The 18,705-nt window shown below is 44.5% G+C and overlaps 1 protein-coding gene across 1 annotated transcript in view; it reads right to left on the bottom strand.

The window, feature by feature from the left end:
- Positions 1–1,182: 1,182 nt before the first annotated feature.
- The window catches only part of adss2 (adenylosuccinate synthase 2), a 103,052-nt gene continuing 85,529 nt past the window's right edge, over positions 1,183–18,705 (bottom strand). The window contains exons 8-13 of the mRNA XM_072512808.1: positions 16,561–16,687; positions 14,792–14,946; positions 10,769–10,893; positions 10,467–10,564; positions 9,319–9,468; positions 1,183–3,578 (exon numbers count right to left, since the gene is read on the bottom strand). Coding sequence (XP_072368909.1) covers positions 3,526–3,578; positions 9,319–9,468; positions 10,467–10,564; positions 10,769–10,893; positions 14,792–14,946; positions 16,561–16,687 — 708 coding nt within the window. The 3' untranslated portion in view covers positions 1,183–3,525. The remainder of the gene's footprint in view (positions 3,579–9,318; positions 9,469–10,466; positions 10,565–10,768; positions 10,894–14,791; positions 14,947–16,560; positions 16,688–18,705) is intronic.

Consider the following 18,705-nt stretch of genomic DNA (forward strand, 5'->3'; position numbering starts at 1 on the left):
AAATCCGAAGTTTATCCTACCTAATCACTAGCTCGTCACGTTCCAACGTTGATGATGTTCTTTGCTGTGGGCCATGGCCCCTCTCCCTGGTTCCTCAAAGAAGAGAAATCGAGTGGAGCAGCCGGCACTCACTGAAATCTGCTCCCCGCGCCCGTTAAGTTAATTCGGCATTCAAAGCTGCAGTTTCAATTGTAGCCTTCCCTCGAATGCCATCTAGTGATCTGGTGCCAGAGACTGAAGCTCACCGGCATTATCTCACTTCTATACAACATCAGCAACACAAAATATTTTTTGTGAAAGTGGGACAGGGTTGTAAAATTTGACAACTGGAAGAAGGTTCCTTGGCAGCAGCTTCAATAATTCTAGGATGTTTTCGAAAAAAATCCATATCCTATTTAATAAAGGTAACCAAACTCTTGGCTTTCTGAATGATTCTTGTTAAATAAATTAAAGCAAGCCATGAGGACGGCTTGCCAATTGACTTTGATTTGTCTGGATGATGATTGTTGCTTTTTGATCTCAAATCCAAGAGGTAGCAAAAGGCTGGGATCGCGTGCAATATTTAATACACTGTTTTGGAGCTGGACCTTTCAAGTACTTGGCAATCCGGCCTCTGTGTACAAGTGCACTGATATTAACCGTATTGGTGTATGCTATAAATCGGATAATTTGTTAAGTGGCATCACATACACATGCACTGACAGTCAATTTCTGTGCACTAACCTTTGGCAGAGAAGATCTACTAAAGCCTCAGGAAAATTATACAAACATCACTTGCTCTCCTCTTCCACAGGCTTTAAACCCATTAAGCTTCTAACTTTTTCCAGTTCTGATGCAAGGTCACAGATCCGAAGCATTAACTTTGTTTTTCCCGTTCCATGGCCGCTGCCTGATCGGTGGAGAATTTCCCATTTTCATTTCAGATTTTGGCTCAGAAAGAAAGAGAGTCAAAGATACATATTTTTGCACGAGACCCTTCATCGGATCTCAGTCACAAAACTGATCCAAAGTGACCATCACTGCGCACGATTAAACCTCCCGAGCATCAAGTCAACCGCATCAAGTGACTGACTGCAACGATATGAAAAGAATTCCAACACTTGAACAATCTGCTCATATAACACTGTGCAAGAATCCTCATCTTCAAGGACCACTGGTCAAGATAAATCCAGACAAAGAGGGTTTTTACATTGCAGAATTTATTTTCTGTAGATAAGTTTATCAGCCCTCCTGGAATTTCAATAGTTGTGTTTAAAAAGACAAGAGTTGCATAATTTACAAAGTAAAACACTTACAGCCTGTACACATAAAAGTTAATTATCCATGCACAATATACATGAATTCTCCCTGTAATGTGCCCGCCCCCCCATTCCAGAGAAAATAGCCTACACACCAGCCACGTTATGTATTTACAGTGCAGAGTTGCTGTCATTTTCAGTACATTCTTTCATAGAACAGTTCAGCAGCAGAAACATAGGAAATCATAATCTTCAGAGGATAGCTAGCAAAGAAGCTGTGCAAATCTGCAGTAATCCATTGTGTAAATCTGATGAAAATAAACCTGCGGGACAGACTAAATTGGAAAGTTTCTTGGTTATCTTCACTGAAGGACACCCACAAGTGTTGGGCATCACAGGATGGAAGTTTAATCATATTAAAAATCCTACACAGGCTGGTGCAGAAAATGAACCATCACGTACAGGTCCACTGCTCTGACCTTCTTCAGCTTCAAGGGTTTGCTGAATGCTGCAAGATAAGGAAAGGGCCATGTACTGGCCCAGTGTTACAAGCTGTACTGAAGTGTTCTTCTGCAGGAGTGCCAGTGTTGGGAGAGGTTGGAATTTTATGCAATTTTTAAAAAAATTATACAAAAGGAAGCCCATTAGGATTGGGAATATCCTACTGGAAATTGAATCCCAGCTTTTAAAACGCAAGTGGAAAAATATTTAATAAAAAGCTACGGGGAAAAGGCAGGGGAATAGGACTAAGTGGCGAGCTCCTTTGGAGAGCTGGTTCAGACATGATGGGCTGTAAAATTCTGCAATCTTGGGCTGTAAAATTCTGCAATCTTAATTAATTTGAGCTATTGTGGGGCAACATTGAATTGAGAGCAAAACAAGCTAAGGGCCAGGATTGGATAACAGGTTTCCATAAACTTGGAAAGCAAATCAGTCGTTACAGCTTGGAAGGGGGGGAAAAAAAGGCCCATTTGAATTGGGACTTTCCCCAAAACATTCAATTGCCCAACATTTACCAGGGATGTGTCCAGGCAAGAAAGGCACATATTTCCAAAATTATTGATAAACTGGCAAACATTACGCCACTGGTTATGCTGAATTGTCAACATTTTCCATTCACTGACCCCTGGTCTCTGCATAGAATTTGGAACAATACCCACCCTCCTTTTACCTTCACTTCCTAGGTTTGAGTTTAGAAACATGGAAAGATGTATGGCTCAGGAGAAGGCTGTTTAGCCAATCTGCCTGTGCTGGAGTTTCTCAACACCACTCAACAGTACCTCAACATCAGTAATATGCCAACTAATGTGGGAATCTTAAGCATTAGAGTCCTTCCTAAAGGATCAAGTGATGCTGAGATCTCTCGGACAGTCTTAACATTGTCTTTAGAAAAGGCCCCACCACTCCTACATTTTTAACTGTGAAGTTTCTCGTAGAGCAATATCTAGAATTTTAATAACATGGTTCCTGGTAATCACCTGTTAAACAGTTTATGCTACAGTCACTAAACCCTCAAGTAACATGGCATCATACCTCCCTACGTTCGGCAACACCGATCATAACTCCTGGTGCCAGAAAAATAAAAACAACGGAAATTAATCAATCCCCCTCCGTGAATGACACAACCGACACTCTCAATTTGACATCCACCTCGTAATTCTTTCTGGTTATGAGCATCTGGGGGCGTGGGAGCGGGTGGGTGGGAGTCAGTAAACAAAGCGGGTGGTGAAACAATTTTTTTTGTAAAACAAGGTAAAACACAACCATCAGCCCAAATCAATTAAATAAATGCCTGTGACAAAATACATGATCATCCGTCCAATCACACATATTGACGCTCTGATACGCAATCAAACAGGGGCGCCTGTAATCTGAAAATTATTGCAATTTATGTCATTTGTAATGTAATAAAATGTTGCATCATTACCCACTCAAAAAGCTCAAAGGTCTTGCCCTGTCAACAGTGCAGCTGCAGCACAAAGCAAGCCGGCCCCAGCCTGAGAAACCAGTATCTCGTTACTCCAAAGTATAAGGAACAAGCTTCTAACTAAACCATCCCTGAATAAAATGAAGCGTGTACATTTTTTGAATGCCGAAAGGAGTTCAACAAGTCACTTATGAAATGATCCCCCCCCACCCCCCACCCAAAAACCAGAGTATGCGTTTCCCTATATTTCTGCCAGATAGAAACAATACTAATTTTGGTAGTTGAAGATCTAACATCACCAGATCTCAACCTGCTGAAGTTAACTCTGGGGATAGCAAACTCTTCTTGGCAACACCAATCCTAAAACAGCTGGATCATTGACTCTCTTGACTTGCCGATCCCAATCCATTTAACTGCAAGCACAAAAAGCATTATTAGCATCATAGAATACACATCAGCTCTGCTCTAACATGTTTAACATAAAGTGGATTAGGAGCAAGAACTTCCATTTGCACAGCACCCTCCGCTCAATCCTGCGCTGTGGTGATTAGCCAAGCCATTTTCCGCTTCATCTGGGGGTCAGAAATGGACCGCGTTCGAAAGAACGTGATGTACAAACCTCTAGATAAAAGGGGGGGAAAAAACGTGCCCAACATCGCCCTAAACCTGATGGCCACCTTTGTGTGTAGTTGCATTAAGCTATGCATAGATCCTCAGTACGCAAACACCAAGTGTTACTATGTGCTGAGGTTCTACCTGTCCCTGGTGTTGTGAAGGATGGGTGTGGCCATGCTGCCGAGGAATGCTTCAAGTAGCTGGACCGTGCCGTACCACCTGTCCCTCGAGGAAACATTTATGCAGAGAAACACCTTTGATCACAATTCCATCAGACAGTGGTCTGCGCAGAACATCCCAAAGGTCCTTTGGGAAAAGGAGATGGGAGAGCCTGTTGGATGGCTTCCTGAGGAGACTGTCAAGGTCATTTGGCAGAATACTTCATCGCCAGCACTTTCAAACAAGCACTAAGACCTAACTTGGCTGGTGGTGAGAAAGGCCCTTTTTGTCAGATCCTTCTATATACCCATCCACATACTGCCTTCAGGGTGACTCTGGTGGTGAAGAGGTAGTTGTTCACCTTATTGCGAATGTACCTTTGCAAAGAAGGCCTGAAGACAGAGGAGGTGGCTTTTGCCAAGGTTCATGACAAGCAGCTCCTTGAAGCAGGTTCCCAGGGACAGACACGGAGACAAACATCAGCCTTTGCTGGAGTATATTTTTGCAACAAAATAAATCTCTGAAATGAGGCTCAAGCCCACAAACGCCTGACTCTGGGACGGTGCGAATGTTATATCTCAGCCAAGGCTGACACCATGAGGGCATATGCGAACAGTTAGATAGTTTGTCAGGCCAAAGGTAAGAGAAAGGAGGGCAGTAAATTCAGAAGGAGATAGATTGCGTGATCAAGGGGCCAGTCGATCTGACAGTGGTAGTTGCCAGGAAAAAGAATATCAACACTCAAGAGGAAGAGCTGGTTGAAAAAGTCAACGTTTGTAAACGGAGAGGAAATACTGGCGGGGGGTGGGGGGGGGGGGGGGGGGGTTGTGCGATGGTGGCAAGATTCAAGAAAGTCAACTGTCCAAAAGGTGTATTACTTAGTAATTAGACGGCAAGAATAAGTGATTGAAGTGATGCTTGTATCTCGAGTAGCTGTAGGTTTTGGTACAGATCACTGTACAGTACATCAGTTACTGAGTTAATCTATTTCACAACAGGGTCAGGATTCTTCCCTCTGGGCATAGCGACAATTGGACAGGGCGGTGTTCCCAACACACTTCCAACAGAATTTGTGTGGGGCGAAGGAAGAGGTTACTTAGTTTTGTGGCATAAAGATGGAAGAGGAAGGGGATACAAAATACATTGACGCTCAAGTATTGAACAAACTATTGGAATTAAAGGCGGGCAAGTCCCCAGGACCTGATGACCTACATCTTAGGGTCTAAAAGGAAGTGGTAGCAGAGATCAGTCCCTCCCCATCACCATGTTCCCCACAACTGCCCCCTCCTCATCATTCCCTCCCCATCACTGCCCCTCCCTCATCATTCCCTCCCTCCTCCCCATCACTGCTCCTTCCTCATCATCCCCTCCCCATCAACATGTTCCCCATCACAGTCCCTCCCTCATCATTCCCTCCCCATCACCATGTTCCCCATCATTGCCTCCCTCTTCATCATTCCCTCCCCATCACCATGTTCCCCATCATTGCCTCCCTCTTCATCATTCCCTCCCCATCACAGTGTTCCAATTGTTTCCCCTTTGCATTCTGTCAATTGCATATCAGTTGTGTGTTTTACTTTATTTAGGTAGTGGCCATTAACTAGGGCTCACCTGTGTTCATAAATAGAGGAGCAGGCTGAAACTGAACAAAGAAAAGTACAGCACAGGAACAACCTCTTCGGCCCTCCACACCTGTGCCGAAATGCATCATGTCTAACCTAAAACCTTCTACACTTCCGGGGTCTGTATCCCTCTATTCCATCCTATTCATGTATTTGGCAAGACACCCCTTAAACGTAACTGCTTCCACCACCTCCTCCGGCAGCGAGTTCCAGGCACCCACTACCCTCTGTGTAAAAGATTTCCCTTGCACATCTCCTCCAAACTTTGCCCCTTGTACCTTAAATCTATGTCCCCTAGCAATCGACTCGTCCACCTTGGGAAAAAGCTTCTGCCTATCCACTCTGCCCACGCCCCTCATAATTTTGTAGACTTCTATCACGTCGCCCTTCAACCTCCATCGTTCCAGGGAGAACAAACCAAATTTATCCAACCTCTCCTCATAGCTAATGCCCTCCATACCAGGCAACATCCTGGTAACCTCTTCTGTACCCTCTCCAAAGCCTCCACATCCTTCTGGTAGTGTGGAGATCAGAATTGAACACTATATTCTAAGTGCAGCCGAAGGTTCTATACAGCTGCAACATGACTTCCAAATTTTTATACTCAGTGCCTGGCTGATGAAGGCAAGCATGCCGTCTGCCTTCTTGACTACCTTCGGTGACCTGTGGACCTGTACACCCAGATCCTTCTGCCTGTCAATACTCTTAAGGGTTTTGCCATCTACTGTACATTTCCCATCTGTATTAGACCTTCAGAAATGCATTACCTCACAGTTGTCCGAATTAAACTGCATCTGCCATCTCTCTGCCCATGTCTCCAACCGATCTATATCCTGCTGTATCTTCTGACAGTCCTCATCGCTATCCGCATTTCCACCAACCTTTGTGTCGTCCTCAAACTTACTAATCTGATCGATTACATTATTCTCCAAATCATTTATATATACTACAAACAGCAACGGTCCTAGCACTGACCCTTGCGGAACACCACTAGCCACAGCCCTCCATTCAGAAAAGCACCCTTCCATGCTACCCTCTGTCTTCTATGACCGAACCAGTTCTGTATCCATCTTACCAGCTTCCCTCTGATCCCATGTGCCTTCACCTTCTGTACAAGTCTGCCATGAGGGACGTCAAAGGCCTTACTGAAGTCCATGTACACAACATCCACTGCCCTATCTTCATCAATCATCTTCATAACTTCTTCTAAAAACTCGATCAAGTTAGTGAGACACAATCTCCCCTTCACAGAACCATGCTGCCTCTCGCTAATATGTCCACTTGCTTCCAAACGGGAGTAAATCCTGTCTCGAAGAATTCTCTCCAATAATTTCCCTACCGCTGACGTAAAGCTCACCAGTTTGTAATTAGGGATGGGCAATAAATGCTGGCCTAGTCAGCGACAGTCACATCCCTTGAATGAATAAATAAATCAGCTGAGGGAGGCAGTAGGTGCTAAGTAGCAGAAGCTATCCTTTTCCATGTTTGTCTTGATTTCAAAGGATGCTAAAGGGGATTGACTGGGTAGACATAGAGCGTATGTTCCCCTTTGTTGGACATTCGAGAATGAGAGAACATAATTTTAGACTAAGGGGTGGCAAATTCAAAACATAAATGAGGAATTATTTCATTCAAGAGGTCGTGTATCTGTGGAATTCTCTATCCCAAACGCAATGGATGCCGGAACACCAAACAAATTTAAGTAGCAGGTAGATGGGTTTTTAATTAGTAGCGGGATGAAGGGTTATGGAGAGCATGCAGGAAAGTGGAGATGAGGCCAAGATAAGATGAGCTGTGCTGGTACTGAATGAGGTTCGAGGGGCTGAATTGCCCACTCCTAGTTCTTATGTTATTCAGTTCTATGCAAAGAGCTCACCTAGAAAGTAGGACCAATGGAAAGATGATGGTTTAACAGGACAATTAATGGAATTTTTGAAAAGCCCTGAAATCTCTGGTTGAAATCTTGGTAATTTTGCTGGGATGTGTGATGAATGCAGGATTTTAGATACATTGGATAAATATTTGGCCATTTAAGGGTTCGCAGTCTGGGTTAAAGTGTGTTTGACTGCAGCAGTCATGTTTTTTTAAAAAAAAATCTAATTTGGCAAGATCAGGAAGCTTTTAGGAGCCAGAGCCGAAATTGACTATTGTAATAGCCTGGGCTAATGCACTGTTGTTTGACTAGGGGGGGCGGGGCGGGGGGGGGGGGGGTCTCTCTGGGGAGTACATGTGTTTTCAGCCTGGGGAGTTAATTATTTTTTTCAGCTTGGGGAGATGATGCCATTGCTGGGTGGAGCTAAGGTATTCAGGCATTTTGAGAAAGGTTTTGAATTGAGTTCTGATCTGGCTATCCAATCTAGTCGAGAGGTCATAGATATAGGTTGAGAGGTGGTAGATTTAGAACGGAGATGAGGAGGAACTACTTCTCACAGAGGGTGGTGAATTTGTCGAATTCGCTGCCTCATAGTGTGGTGGAATCGGAGTCATTAAATGGTTTCAAGAAGCAGATAGATATATTTCTGATAAAAAATGGCCTGTGCCGTGGGGGCACTCTTTTCCTTCCGCCTTCGCCACGGTCTCCACCATGGCGGAGGCGGAAGAGACTCCCTCCACAGTGCATGCGCGGGGATGCCGTGAGCGGCCGCTAACGCTCCCACGCATGCGCCGCCCGGCAATGTCATTTCCGCGTCAGCTGGCGGGGCGGAAATCAGTCCGGTGCGGGCCTAGCCCCTCAAGGTTAGGGCTCGGCCCCCCAAGCTGCAGAGGATTCCGCACCTTTGGGGCGGCGCGATGCCCAACTGATTTGCGCCGTTTTTGGCGCTGGTCAGCGGACATCGCGCCGATACCGGAGAATTTCGCCCCTGGTCTGGGATCGTAATTCATTGGATTAGACAGTGCCCAATAGAATTCATGTTGCTGGAATCTGCAGGAAGGCAGGGCAGGTGTAAGCACCATTCAGGTGGAATTATCACGTGCTTCCGAGGTCACAGTGATGGGGGCCTTTCTACGTGCTCACAGAGCCTAGGATACCACCACTCACTCAGTGTAGCAGCCGTCAGTTCTCTACTTGATCCCCTTCTGGACTCAGGCAAGGGAACCCCCCCACTCAAGGCTCTTCTCCTGCACGTCATCTGTCTTGTAAAGGGGCTGATGGAAGTTTACACCTTTGGAGGGCAAAGGGGAAGGTCCTGGACCCATCTGCACAACAAAATGCAGTCTATTTTTCTGGTGGAGCTCCATGGGTCTTCTGATGAAGATGTGAGGGAGACTGGAGTAAGCCCAAAATTTCAGCCCAGTGGTAAATAAGCTGAAGATATTGCTCAATATCATAGAATTAACAGTGCAGAAGGAGACCATTCGGCCCATCGAGTCTGCATTCGGCCCATCGTAGCCCAACCTAACCTTTTTGGACACTAAGGGCAATTTATCATGACCAATCCACCTAACCTGCACATCTTTGGACTGTGGGAGGAAACCAGAGCAAACCCACACAGACACGGGGAGAACGTGCAGACTCCGCACAGATAGTGACCCAAGCTGGGAATCGAACCTGGGACCCGCGAAGCAACTGTGCTAACCAGTGTGCTACCGTGCTGCCATGTGATGGATTAAGCACTCCAGCCATTAGCAAGTACTCCAGTACATGTTTAAATATATTGCATGCACATAGGCATTATAATTCTTGAAAGAAACTCTTGATTACATTGCATTTTTCACTAATTTGAGGGATGTAACACTGGGTGATTGTGACACTTACCAGGCACGTCAAGGTACTCTTCGACAAACCGGACATAGTTCTGTGCATTTTCAGGCAGATCTTCAAACGTCTTTGATTTTGCTGTGCTGGTGTTCCAGCCAGGCAGAGATACATACTGAACTTCTACCTTGTTCAAGACCTCTATGTTAGCTGGGGAAACAATCAACGCATTGTAATTATTAGTGGAAAATAAACACACTTGGTAATTAATATATTTTTATATTTAGAAAAAAAGTCTTCAGCTAACATTTCAAGGGGCGTGGTATTTTTCAGCTTGTAAGGCTGGACATTGGTGATACTGAAAAGAGCACAGTCATCCTGAGGCTAAGTACAGTGGAGTCACAATTGCCAATTACCATAGGCTCCAATTGCATTGTGCAAAATCATGCATTTACTCAGAACCTCCTGTAGATGGCATGGTGGAGCTCTCAGGTATATGCTATGAGATCAGCCAAACATCAATTATGATTTCAACTAAGACTGCAGCAGCAAAATTCTAAAACAGCTTTAATACCTCATCCCAGCTGCTGATGAAACCCTTACCCATACCTTCAACCTCTCTGGACTCAACTATTCCAAAGCATTCCTGGCTGGCTGATCTTCCATGCTCGGGTAACACGAGGTCATCCAAAACTCTGCTGCTTGTGCCCTATCTCTCCCCAAGAACTGCTCATCCATCACTCTTGGACAAGTAAGTTTGATCTATTATCAGGGCACGGGACCGTAACAATGCAGCACTCATCTCAGTGCCACAATGGGATGCCAGCCTAAGTTCAGTGCTCAAGTGTTAACGACCTGGAGTACAGTCCCCGAAAGGGTAATGGAAGCAGATTTAATAGTAACTTTTGAACGGAAATTAACTAAATATTTGGGATGGGGGCAACATATTTGCAGGGCTATCGGGAAAGAAGAAAAGTGGGAGTAATTGAGGAGTAATTCAAAGATGGGCACAATGGGCTGAATGGCCTCCTTCCGTACTGTATCATTCTGAGGCCTTGGTATAAGGTCAAACACACAACTGGAAGCAAGAGTGCTGGTAACTGAAATCAGGTTGCTACTTTCATGCAAAGAATTAAGTGAAATATTACTCCAAAGTGTGAAGCTGAAGTCAAATTATTTCTGAGCCACAAACATTTGCATGCACTTACCTGGGAAATGTGGTATTACTTTCCCATCAACCTTGTAGGATATTCCGACTTTAATCTCTATGAATACGTCCAGGATGTCCAACTTGGTAAGTGCTAAGCTACACCAGGAATGAAACAGAAAACAGTCTTCAAATCTTACTGGCTTCACCTCAGCATGTTGAAAGCCATTTAGGACAGCTGCATTTCAACCTAAATTATATTGATTTCAAATAGATTCCGACATGAGTAATTTTGCACAATCTTGATCATCAAAGTCTGCTGTTTCCAAAGAAAGAACAAACATGCCCTGTGAAATTACTTACGCAGTAAATCCATTGATCATGTGGGCGTACTTTAGCAAGACAAGATCCAGCCAGCCACACCTCCGCTTTCGACCCGTGGTGACCCCCACCTCTGACCCTCGCGACTGCAGCAATGCACCAATCTCCTACAAATGGCAACAGAACACATCACAATAACAAACCAGTTATAATTGAGGAACACTCAATGTTCCCTGCTCGAATTAGCCCCAGTAAAATGCAACCCTGACACTCAAAGCTATTCGCTGCCTCCACCAAGCACTAAGAAAATAAATAGGCAGCATTACAAGGTTAGATCTGATATTTTGTAAAATCAGGGAGATTGTACAAAACATATGAAGCACTGCTGTCTGCTGAAGTACACAGTAGTCATGATGATGACTACAAAAATAACAAAGGGGAAAAATGAGTGGTATGAAAGAAAACTAGCAATATAAAAGCAGATAGTAAGAATTTCGACAAGTATTTAAACAGAAAGTGAAGAACTAAAACTATTGTAGGTGCTCTAGAGAATTAATCTGGTAAATTGATAATGAAAAACAAGGAAATGGCAGAGATGTTGAATGGGTATTTTGGATTGGATTTTGTTTATTGTCACGTGTACCGAGGTACAGTGAAAAGTATTTTTCTGCGAGCAGCTCAACAGATCATTAAGTACATGAAAAGAAAAGGAAATAAAAGAAAATACATAATAGGGCAACACAAGGTACACAATGTAACCACATAACACTGGCATCGGGTGAAGCATACAGGATGTAGTGTTAATCAGGTCAGTTCACAAGAGGGTCATTTAGGAGTCTGGTAACAGCGGGGAAGAAGCTGTTTTTGAGTCTGTTCATGCGTGTGCTCAGACTTTTGTATCTCATGGTCGAAGACTTAGAAAACTTTCCAAAGATACTTGAAGGCCAAGAGGTGAAAGGAAAAGGGGAAACTTATAATAATCACCATCACCAGGGAAAAGGTGTCACGCTATGATTAGACCTAAAGACTGACGAGCCCACAGGTCCAGATGGCCTGCATCCTTGGATCTTCAAAGTGGCGGCAGAGTTAGTAGAGGCATTGGTTATAATCTTCCCAAATCCCTTAGATTCTGGAAGGGTCCCAGTTGATTGGGCTAATTAGCCTAACATCTGTCAAAGGGAAATGGCCAGAATGCATTATTAAAGAGTTTATCTCAGGATACTTGGAAAACTGTAATGTGATCAGGCAGAGTCAATGCGGCTTTGAGAAAGAGAAAGCATTTGATAAGGCGCCACATCAAAGATTACGACACATGATGCGAGTAAATGGGTTAGGGAACATATGAACATGGTAAAGGTAAAGTAAGTAAAGTCACCATAGTCCCAGATGACCATAGGCTGCTTCCCCGTTTGAGGGTGGAGAGCTGACTGGTGGTGTTTTAACCAGAGGGTCACCACACCTCAAACGATGGGCAAGGTTGAGAAGGCGGGGCCCTCATGAATAACCTCAGCCGGTATGGGAATTGAAACCGTCCTGTTGGCCTTGCTCTGTATCACAAACTGGCTGTCCAGCCAACTGAGCTAAACCAGCCCACGATAAGCTCGAACTAGTGGAGTTCCACAGGGATCAGTGTTGGGGCATCAACTATTTACAACTTATATCAATGACTTGGATGAAGGGATCGAACGCAAGGTGGCTGAATTTGCCGATGACACCAAAATAGGTAGGAAAGTAACCTGTCAAGAGGAGATGGGGAGTCTGAAAATTATATTGAGAGGTTAAGTGAATGGGCAAAAGTTTGGCAATACTGGTTTTGCAGTGGTGGGAGAGTGGTTAGCACTGTTGCCTCATGGCACCGAGGACTCAGGTTCGATCCTGGCCGCGTGGATTTTGCACATTTCCGTGTCTACATGGTTCTCACCCCCACAGCCCAAAGACGTGCATGGTAGGTGGATTGGCCACGCTAAATTGCCCTTAATTAGAATTTTTTTTTAAAACAAATTGGCAAATGAGTATAATGTGGGAAAATGCAAACTTATCCACCTTGGCAGGAATCATTGAATCCACACAGTGCAGAAGGAGGCCATTTGGACCATCAAATCTGCACCGACCCTCTGAAAGAGCACCCTGCCCAGGCCCATTCCCTCACTCTATCCTCGTTAACCCCACCTAACCTTTGGACATGAAGGGTCAATTTAGCATGGTCAAGCCAACCAACTTGCACATCTTTGGACTGTGGGAGGAAACCGGGACACCTGGAGGAAACCGCGCAGACACGGGGAGAATGTACAAACTCCACACAGACAGTCACCCAAGGTTGGAATTGAACCTGGGTCCCTGGCGCTGAGGCAGCAGAGCTAACACTGTGCCACTATGCTGCCCTTGAAGAAAGGAAAAACAGTACACTATCGAAATGGAGAGAGGTTGCAGAACTTGGTGGCACAGAGGGATCTGGGTGTCCTGGTACACAAATCATAAAAAGTTAGTCCACAGGTAGAGCAAGTAATTGAAAAGACAAATGGAATGTTGGTGTTTATTGCAAGGGAAAGAAATGTAATAGTAGGGACGCTTTACTGCAGCTGTACTGGGCCTTGGTGAGACCACATCTGGGAGAAGTGTACAGTTTTGGTCTCCTTATTTGAAAAAGGATAGAACTGCGTCAGAAACAATTCAGATAAGGTTCACCTGACTTATGGCGGGGATGATGAGCTTATCCTGTGAATAAAGATTAAACATGTTGGACCAGTACCCATTGGAGTTTAGAAGAACGAGAGATCTTGTTTAAACAAATACGCTCCTGAGGGGACTCTGGATACTCAAATTATGTTTCTTCTTGTCGAGGAGACTAGAACTGTGGGACACAGTTTAAGACATAGATCAGGAAAAATGTTTTCTCTCAGAGAGTCGTTATCATGTGGAATTTGCTTACCCAGAGAGCAGTGGAGGTTGGATCATTTAATATATTTAAGGTCGAGTTAGATAGATTTTTGATAGTCAAGGGTTATGGGGGTGGTGGTCGACAGGATAGTGGAGTTGAGACCACAAGCAGAAAAGCTATGATTTCATTGAATGGCAGAGTGGGCTCGAAGGGCCAAATGGCCTACTCCTGCTCCTAGGTTCCTGAATTCTGGACAATGTCATCTTGGTAATGAGAATGTTTCTCCTGACACTAATATTAAAAAGTCTACTCTCTTGTGTCTTAAGTTTCTGTAAGTGAAAGAAATCACATTTTCTGTGAATATTTCCTCAATCACACTACATAGAATAGGTTTCCCCCCATTATTTTCAATGCATAAGCACTTTTAATGCCACTTGCAGAATCTGCACGGAATAGAGAGAATGTACAGACCATTTCAGTATTTCAAGGTCACTTTTTAAAACAAAACGGTCTCAAGTTAATTTTTAATTTGAATTAAATGACTTGGAACTTGAAACAAAGTTCAACGTTAATTTTATTATCTCCAAAAAGAATGTTTTGTAATGTATGTAGACAGCCTGGCAACACGCCGAATTGGCATTTACTGAAGTGGTAAACAATTTCTCTGATCTCTCACTGGGGCGACAGAATGAGGACAAGAACACCCATGGGGGGGGGGGGGGGGGGGGGGGGGGGGGGGAGAAGAGAGAGAGTTGGATACAGTTTGCGTGCCTGACCACTCTTGACTGTATACATGTGTAGATGTAGGGAGAGGGCTAGTTGCAGACTCAGCTATAAAGCTTCATCCAAGTCCAAAATCCTTCAGCGCTGGTCAATGAGCAGGGATTTGGGCGAGGTACGTCAGGATTGCCACCAATTTTCAAACGACTCCCCAGCAAGAAGAACAATAACAAACAAAAGTGGGGAGAAAAGGCATGAGACAAAAGAAGTCAACTGCCAGCTGCTGAATATCTCAATGGTTTACAAAAACAATGCCAACGACAAATAAAGAATTGCCAAAGGCACAAGATTAGGCGGTGTGACTGTCAACCTAAAGGTTCTGAACAGAGAGATAGTAACAGGGTCTGGGGAGAAAAAAGTGATAGAAATGCCCAAGTTACAAGCCCCATATGAACCGGAAGACTTACGTTATCTTGTTCTGTCGGGAATGCCCCAATTCCAACCCTGGTGGTGTAGGCTTTTACCACTCCATACACTTCGCCTACATTCTGAGGGGGGATTCCCAGTCCTGTGCACACACCACCCACTGTGCAATTTGATGAAGTCACAAAAGGATAAGTACCTTTGAAAACATTAAAAAATATATATTTCTTTATTACACAGTATTCCAATTTAGGTGGTGAATACCATAAATGTGGGCATTATCACGTAAAAATATAAATTAAGACGTACAACCACTTCCACAAAACAGACTACACTTAAATAGTAGTTCATTGGTTGTGAATAGCTTGCAGACATCCTGAGGATGTGAAAGATGCTATATAAATGCAAGTGCTTTCTAATAAGCGGTATTTTGGATTGCAGCTGTAGTGTTCCATCTCCTGTCGTAGAAACTTTCTCTATGATATTTATTTTCAGCGGCTGCATTCAGAATCATTTTTGGGGTTAATTGCAAGCTTTTTAAACGGAAGGATGTTAATGCTGATGAACCAAATAATTTCAACGTCAGGAAGCCAGTGACAGCATCAAGCACTGCAGCTACGTAGATCCTTCTACTCTGTCCCCAACAATGTTCCTCAGTCCAGGACTCCCTCTATTATGTGCCTCAGCCATCCCATGGCATTGAACCGACATTGCCAATTTAGAGGCAGTTTCTTGGTGTAGGCTCGTTCACACTTGGAAATAGACAGAACCTGGTCAAACCTGCTTCAACCTGGGCCCCTAACAAACTACAGTCAGAGGAATCCTTCATCAGTTTTTGCTGGTCCTAGATATTAAAGTTCATGAAATGCATTGTGCTGCTATCCTCTCCAGCTGTTGACTGCTTGCTTGCCATTCAAACCTTGAAATACAGAGGTGCTAATATAATGTTACACCAGTCTGAGCAACCCATGCCAGTAAATAATAAACTTGGATGAAGCGTATTTCTAGAGTGTCAGGTCTCATCATCTCTTAACTACAAGAGGAATGGTTTAATTATGAAGCAATGCAGGCTAGTCCTGACCCAAATTATGGTAACTGAAGTACAGTTCTGCAGGTACAAGTTTGAAAATACATTTATCGACATCTCATTACAATACCTGGGACCACAGACATATTAGACGGTTGTAATCATTGGAAAATAAGGATTAGAGCAGGAGAGAAGAAAAACTTCAAAATGTGTTTCATAAATCCACCCAAACAGTGCAGCACTGTTAGCGCTGCTGCCTCGTGGTGACGAGGACCCGGATTCGGTCCCAGCCCGTGTGGAGTTTACACATTTTCTCCGTGTCTGCGTGGGTCTCACCCCCACAACCCAAAGATGTGCAGGGTAGGTGGATTGGCCAAGCTAAATTGCCCCTTAATTAGAAAAAAAAGAATTGGGTACTCTAAATTTACTTAAAAAAACAAAAATATAAATCAATAAATTCATCCAAATCCCAAGACCATAATGTAATTGTCTATAACTTGCCAAATATACTTGCTTGTTGTTACACCCATATCTCAAGTCTTTTTACAAACTTTTTGAACAAACCTTTCCACAAAGCTCTGTTTGTGATGTCACTTGTAGGGAATTCATATTCTTGTGAACGGAGAAGGGAGACACACATACACAGGTATCTGTCCTATTCTGCTAAGGATGTAGAAGCAAATCAAACAATGGCCAAGGTACAAAAATGAAATCTCATATAGTACTTATAGTTGCACAATTCTTGAGGGTTTGTGTACATTTCATAGACATTTAATGGTATCTTACCGAAGTCAATATCCAACAATGCTGCATTTGCTCCTTCAACTAGAATATTCTTTTCTGGACCATGTAAAGCTTTATACATGAAATAGACTCCATCCCTTACCATAGGCTTGATACTCTCCACATATCCCTGCAGACAAGATCAAAATTTAATGAGTGGCTATATATAAACTACTGTTGGTGTCCAAAACACAGGTATCTGGTTACTGCTTCTTGGTGCCTCACTGAGACCATAGCAAAAAGCTCAAAACCATTGCTAAGGATAACGAAACAGAAAATGCTGGAAAATCTCAGCAGGTCTGGCAGCATCTGTAGGGAGAGAAAAGAGCTAATGTTTCAAGTCCAATGGCTGCTAAGGCGGTTTGTTATCCTTCAACCAGAATGGCTCATTTGGCTCAGATACAACTCTAGCTCGGAGTAATTCCAGCTTCCACTGGCAACGCCAAGTGAGGTGAGACTGTTCTGCCCAGTACCATCTGCCTGGATCCTGCTGAATGATTGAGCATCTCTGTCCTGTGATCCAGTTAGCTATTCCGGCTTTGATGCTGTTGGCCTTTTCTTCCTCCTAATTCATAGTGGTACAGTGGTTAGCACTGCTTCCTCAGAGTGCCAGGGACCTGGGTTCAATTCCTGCCATGGGTGACTGGCTGTGTGGAGTTTGCACTTTCTCCCCATGTCTGTGTGGGTTTCCTCTGGGTACTCCGGTTTCCTCCCACAGTCCAAAGATGTGCAGATTAGGTGGATTGGTCATGCTAAATTGCCCCTTAGTGTCCCAAGTGTTAGCTGGGGTTACAGGGTTACGGAGGGCGAGTGGGCTTAGGTAGGGTACACTTTCAGAAGGTCGTGCAGACTCGATAGGCTAAGTGACCTCCTCTGCACTGTTAAGATTCTATGGATTCCAATCTGTTGCTTGCCCTCAATCCATTACAAATATCACTGTCTTTCCCCATTGTTGCCTGCTCCCACTGACCCAGAAATATTATATCACTAAGTTCACATGAGGGACCAAGGAACTGGGTTTGAATTCTTCACTGGACTGTGAAGTGGTAACAATGCTGTAGGACCTTTAAAGAATTGGAAACTGATTTACCAGATTGCGGCCAGGAAGGGTAGAGAGAGGGAGAGTTGGAGAGAGGGAGAGGGAGAAATAGAGAGAGGGGGGGGAGAGAGAGAGAGGGGGGGGGGGGGAGAGAGAGGGGGGGGGGGGGAGAGAGGGGGGAAGAGAGAGGGGGGGGAAGAGAGAGGGGGAAGAGAGAGAGAGAGGATGGGGGAAGAGAGAGAAAGAGGGTGGGGGAGAGAGAGAAAGAGGGTGGGGGAGAGAGAGAGGGTGGGGAGAGAAAGAGGGGGAGAGAGAGAGGGGGGGAGAGAGAGAGGGGGGGAGAGAGAGAGAGGGCGGGAGAGAGAGAGGGGGGATAGAGAGGGGAGGAGAGAGAGAGGGGAGAGAGAGAGGGGGAGGGAGAGAGAGAGAGAGGGGGGAGGGAGAGAGAGAGAGAGGGGGGAGGGAGAGAGAGAGAGAGAGGGGGGAGGGAGAGAGAGAGAGAGGGGGGAGGGAGAGAGAGAGGGGGGGAGGGAGAGAGAGAGGGGGTAGGGGAAGAGAGAGGGGGTGGGGGAGAGAGAGGGGGTGGGGAGAGAGAGGGGGGGAAGAGGGAGGGAGAGGGAGAGAGAGAGAGAGAGAGAGAGAGAGAGAGAGAGAGAGAGAGAGAGAGAGAGAGAGAGAGAGAGTTGTGATGCTCAATGAGATTACAGGCTTTTTTAACTTACTGACATTAAAGCAAAACAAAGTTAAACAGGACAAGGTTAAATGTATTGTACTTTAAAATGTTGAAAACCAGCTGCGTTCACGTTTTGAAGATAATCTGATAGTCTGCTTAAATTTGAATGCCATTATTGTGTTTGTAGATTGTTGATTAAACTTTGAAAGGCAAATTAAACCTAAACCACATTCTGAACATTTTTAACTTGCAAATCAGAGTTGACAGCGTCACCCTGTAGCGAAGGGAAACCAGCTATTCTAGGTGTGGTTCTGATGCGTTTGAGGGCCTCCTCCCTCCAATAACTCGAAAAAACAAAATTATTTAAATCAAGGGACTTAATTACACAAAGACACGCACAGTAATCGAGGACATCACAACAGCCGCGTGAACGGGG

Source organism: Scyliorhinus torazame, chromosome 1 (assembly GCF_047496885.1).
Source record: "Scyliorhinus torazame isolate Kashiwa2021f chromosome 1, sScyTor2.1, whole genome shotgun sequence".
Classification (NCBI taxonomy): domain Eukaryota; kingdom Metazoa; phylum Chordata; class Chondrichthyes; order Carcharhiniformes; family Scyliorhinidae; genus Scyliorhinus; species Scyliorhinus torazame.